This window comes from Buceros rhinoceros, unplaced genomic scaffold, assembly GCF_000710305.1.
Source record: "Buceros rhinoceros silvestris isolate BGI_N320 unplaced genomic scaffold, ASM71030v1 scaffold20181, whole genome shotgun sequence".
Taxonomy (NCBI): domain Eukaryota; kingdom Metazoa; phylum Chordata; class Aves; order Bucerotiformes; family Bucerotidae; genus Buceros; species Buceros rhinoceros.
In genome coordinates this window covers 1-4,825 of record NW_010396193.1, presented here as the reverse complement: position 1 = coordinate 4,825, position 4,825 = coordinate 1, and the positions used below count along the sequence as shown (strand labels likewise).

Sequence of the window (4,825 nt, the reverse complement as noted above, 5' to 3'; positions counted from 1 at the left end):
AAAGATTGACTGCATTGTTTCTACCTTTTCAGAGCGACATTCTTGTTTTCTATCTAGAGTTAGGAGTGTATACTTACTGTTGAGAGTATGTTGTACTATGGAGAGTCTAGTTAAATTCTCAGGGTAGTAACTCTTAGTCAAACCTGTATGCATTCGCTCGGTACTTGCCCTGGCGTTTCCTTTCTCCTTTAATCTGCTTAAAAGAGAACACTGCATGCAAACCAAGTGTGGCGAGCTAATTCCATCGCTGCAGATTCCTCTGTACATCAATTCAGACCACTTAAATGTTCTTCTACTTTCTTTAAATGAAAAAAAAACAACCAAAAGAAACCCCCACAAAAAACCAACCAACCAATCAAACCCACTTGGTGCTTGTTAGGGCCTCAACAGGAGACTCATATATTAAAACAGAAAGGAAGAAAAAAAAAGTTACAAGTCTTGCATATCTTCATCCATCTGAACTGTCTGCAGTTTGGCAAGTTCTTTTTTGTCCGTTTCTAGTTCTTCACAAACCGTGTCAACCATGTTACTCATAACATACTTGGATTTTGAATCCAGCATCATTAAATTGCCAGTTGACTTACTCTCAGAATTCGGTAAGAAATTCTCTTTGACGTCAGGTACGGCTTGCAGAACTAACCTGTGCTCTCTGACAAAATCTTGATGCACTGGTGCAGAGGAGTGGCTGACACGCTCTCCGCTTGTAGAAACTATTTCTCCAAGCACGGGCTGTGCTGTAGAAATGGACAACAGATCTTGACTGGTAATGAGGGAACAGTTCTGAAGGGTTGCATAGTTAGCGTTGCTGATAGATATCACGGTAGAGGTACTGGTGATGGGTGATGACATGGACTGGTTCTCCGAGATACCAGAGCTCAGTTCTGCAGCATTTAAAAGAGTTGGTGGTGCAAGGGAAAAATTATGTGAGGGCGTTACATTCACTAACGAGGACGCCAGGGACTGGAGTCCTCCGCTGGATATATTTTCAGAAGACATGTTTACATTTAGTTGCGTGTTCTGACTGACTGGCATCAACTGAGAAAACACAAGGCTTCTTTCCAGTCCTTCTTGCTTGACAGAGCCTACTGCCTGGCCTGAATTGGGAACCGTATAAACGACTGCACTCGGAGCCAGGGGGCTGAAGAAAACCTTTCCTTGCTGCACTGTTGAAGATTCAGTCGTAAAAGTTTCTCCATCAGATGTGCTGGGATTTACTGAAACATTACCTAGAGGAAGGGAAGCAAGAGAAAGGAAAGCAGATTACAGTTGGCAGAGAGTTGTGCAGGCACTTCGTTAAGACGCTTTGGTCTTTCTTACATCTGCAGCATACACATATGCTAGTATTTCATGCAACACACAGAAGTTTTGTTTTTAACAGGTGAGAGGAGATTTGGTATGAAGAAATAAAAGCCACTGATAGAAACTGCTTCCAGAAAGAAAAAAGAAAAGGTTCTGATATATTAGGTATCTTTCAGACTGTCCTTAAGGGGCAAACAGTCCCCAGCCATGTGATTAAAATGAACGTGCTTTGGCCTTCACTAGTTGCCACCACTCGATTTCTAAGAATAGAAGCATGAAAAGCTATTAAAGATAGTTCGGTGACAGACTACAGCTTGTGTGTGGGAACTGGAGACATGTCACATGAAATCCACTACTGCTGGGCAGAACCCACCTGAGTCCACCTGCAGAGAAAAGACCAAACCCCAGTAACTCCATCGGATTAACTGGGCAGTCTGTCAAGCTCTCGGATGCATTTATTGCCTTTCGCCTTGCTTTATCTCGTCTGTCTAAAAGCCGAGCCCCACCACAGCCATCAGGCCATGTAAAGTCACCCAGCAACTGCCTATCATCGCTGACAGCCATGGTACTACTCATGTGATGTGGTGGCTAGCCAAAGCGAGAAGAGGTGGCCAGAGGTGACCTGCAGCTGCCTTTACTGGACATGCCATGCAAGTTGTCATTATGATCACTGCTAAAATAAGACATCCTGACTCTCAGGATGGGGTCCCCCTGCAAACACCTCTCTCTTAAAAGCACTTGAACTATAGTTTTAAGAAGCTACAGTGGGAGACACCTGAATTTTTTGGAACAGCACTGAAGACGAATTTCTCACTTCACTGAAGATTAAATTCTCCCTATTAACTTCTGTTAGTTGATGATTTTTTAGAAGATGCTAATTCATATGCGTAAACTTGAAGACTAAAGCGAGGCAACTTGAAGTTACCCAGCAATAAGATATCATTTACTGTAGCTTACTTAAAATAGCCTGAGCACACTTCGCTTGGAGCAGGCAGCCAGCTATCCACCCGCCTTGTGTTTAGAAAAACAAAATGAAAAAAAAAAAAAAATCAAAGCAGCAAATACAGATCTTGACTTTTCTCTGCACCAGACCACTCTCCAGGGGGAATTGGTATTTTTAACAATGGGGAAAATGGTCAGAGAAGAGCTTATTGTGCATCTGAGTACTTTCAAATACAATTACAATAGTCCCACACGACTTCAGGGACAGAACTTTCTTTCTCACCCCTGCTGGCTGTCAGTTTATGCCTTGGAGCATGTGCATTAAATGGCTTTTGTAATTACAGGTGGTGTTCAAACTACACGTCCGCTCTTTTTCTTCTTGTAGTCCCACACGACTTCAGGGACAGAACTTTCTTTCTCACCCCTGCTGGCTGTCAGTTTATGCCTTGGAGCATGTGCATTAAATGGCTTTTGTAATTACAGGTGGTGTTCAAACTACACGTCCGCTCTTTTTCTTCTTGGTTAAACCACATGCCAATAACTCAGTGACTGCAAGTGCCACATTTTAGGAACTTATAATTGCGCACCCATCTAAAATGTGTTTGTACAACTTCATCTTCCTCCCTGTATTACGGCAAGAACAACTCACAGCCTGTACACACTTCATTCAGGCTAAGGAGCAGAGTTTGATTTTCACTATAGTACTCTCAGCTCCTGAAACTAGAGATTCATTCCAGGTGAACCGTTTTCATAACCAAAGACAGAGCAGCTAAGGAGCAGCGAAGGTGGTCAGCTGTGCTTCGTAACTGACCTGCTTCCACACCAGGATCCAGACCTAGGCATGTGCTCCCTGGGATTCTCCCTGGCCAGCCCCAAGTTTCCGTCTATGGTATGTTAAGGCAATCTCTAAAGCAAACTTGGGGAGGAGCCTGCACACTTGGCATGTGAACCTGCGATGACATATTTCCCTTGGACTCAGGGCAGTTTTATCAAAATACCCTCGCATTTTATATCTACGAGCTATTTCCTACTTCTATTGTTTCCTTGCAGTTTAATCTTTCTTAACTACAGGACAGAAAATGTACGAGTGTAACTGCTTGGTCTTCTTGCGCCTATAGTAAGTTAAATTTTATTTTTATTAAATGCTTTGGTTAAAAAAAACAAAACAAGCACCACAAGAACAACCACAGTAACAATTTCCAGCTGCCACAATTTTCATTTTTGTGAACCTTCTCATTAAAAGAATTCAATGGCAAATGGGGAATATTTTGAACTACTGAAACGTGTAAAATTTGCAGATGTTTGTGAAGGCTGGTATCGCAGGCTTCCGAGAACAGCATGAGATGAAAGAGGCGTAAAATACCAGACCTCCTTCTCTGCTCTTAGTAGTGGAGCTCAGCCTCACGCAATATGGCTCACAAGCATAACCCACTACAAAGGAAGACAAAAATATTATTTGATGAACTGCGCGTGGCCATGGCTGAGAAACAATCCTGGTACCTTGGAGGAAAAGGACCCCAGCATCTCAAATGCCAAGTGTACCTAATTTCAACTTTTTCTCATACCTCTTACTGTAAGAGACAAAACTTTTACCTTGTGAAGCTGCCACAGAAACGGGAGGCAGCTGCAGAGAAGAAAAACCGATGCTTCCGTTCAGCAGCTGGCCATTTGTTCCTGAATTGGGGATCTGGACAATGTTATACTGGTTTATTTGGACAGGAGCAGTAAAAGTAACTACAGAGCCTCCATCTTGGGAAGCAGCAGTTTGTACACCTTCCCTTTTAACCTCTGAGCTTGGTATCAAGCCGGGGAATGAGACCGGGATGTTGCTGGGGCTGAAGGTGGCTGCTGTGGTGTTGGGGACTGAAGCCTGAAGAAGTTTGAAGTCCTTAGCATCTTCTGATGAAGACGACAGTATGTCAGTAATGGACACCCCGTTGCTCACAATGCTTGATGTGGTTTTGGGAGAATTTAAAGTAACTGTCTGTGAAGCCCCCACGCTGAGTCCATTAAGAATGACACCGTTGGGTCCCTGAAGAAAAGAGCCACCATTGAGAAAGACAGGAGAGGTACTGGCAGGCACGAGGTTTCCATTCAACAGGACACCAGATGAGCTCAAAGCTATTTTAGTGTTTCCGAGCTGCTGCATGTAGACGGGCTCCGTGTGGCCAGGAAGGCTGAGGCTGGTAACGCCGTCGGTTGAGCTGGAGAGTGGATGGGGAGATAGATCCTCTTGCCCCTTACTGGATTCATCTTCTGTGCTAGGGTTGCCATCTGATTCACTATGGGAAAAGGCAGAGAAATGACATTGCATTACCGTGGCGAGCCAGCGAGCTCTGCACCAAGGGGGACTCCTTGCTTTGATACAGTTTGTGAGAGTTTTCCCAACTATTTTTTTTTTTTATTATTTTGCCTTTACAAGGCACTTTAAACGAATTTCAAGTCAAGGGGCAGGCTTCTTAGAATAAGGACACATCAAACCAAACGCTCGCCGAGGAAAAACTTTACAGACTGGGTACGGACTTGTAAATAACGCCCCTCATCCGACCCCGGTAACTGAAGGGGGCTGCCTGGGCCCCCCTCC

General features: G+C 44.0%; 1 protein-coding gene across 1 annotated transcript; it reads right to left on the bottom strand.

Moving 5' to 3' along the window:
- Positions 1-429: 429 nt before the first annotated feature.
- SIX4 (SIX homeobox 4) lies at positions 430-4,555 on the bottom strand. Its single transcript, XM_010145839.1, has 2 exons — positions 3,835-4,555; positions 430-1,226 (listed from the first exon to the last, which is right to left on the bottom strand). Exons 1-2 carry the CDS (start codon positions 4,553-4,555, stop codon positions 430-432), a joined length of 1,518 nt encoding a protein of 505 aa, XP_010144141.1.
- Between the last annotated feature and the right edge of the window lie 270 nt (positions 4,556-4,825).

What these genes read in the sequence shown, in the direction of transcription:
- SIX4 (XM_010145839.1), bottom strand. Translation starts at nt 4,555, where the DNA reads ATGCAATGTCATTTCTCTGCCTTTTCCCATAGTGAATCAGATGGCAAC. An exon ending in TTCTGTGGCAGCTTCACAAG is followed by an intron (nt 1,227 to 3,834) that starts GTAAAAGTTTTG and finishes CCCTTCCTCTAG; the next exon opens with GTAATGTTTCAGTAAATCCC.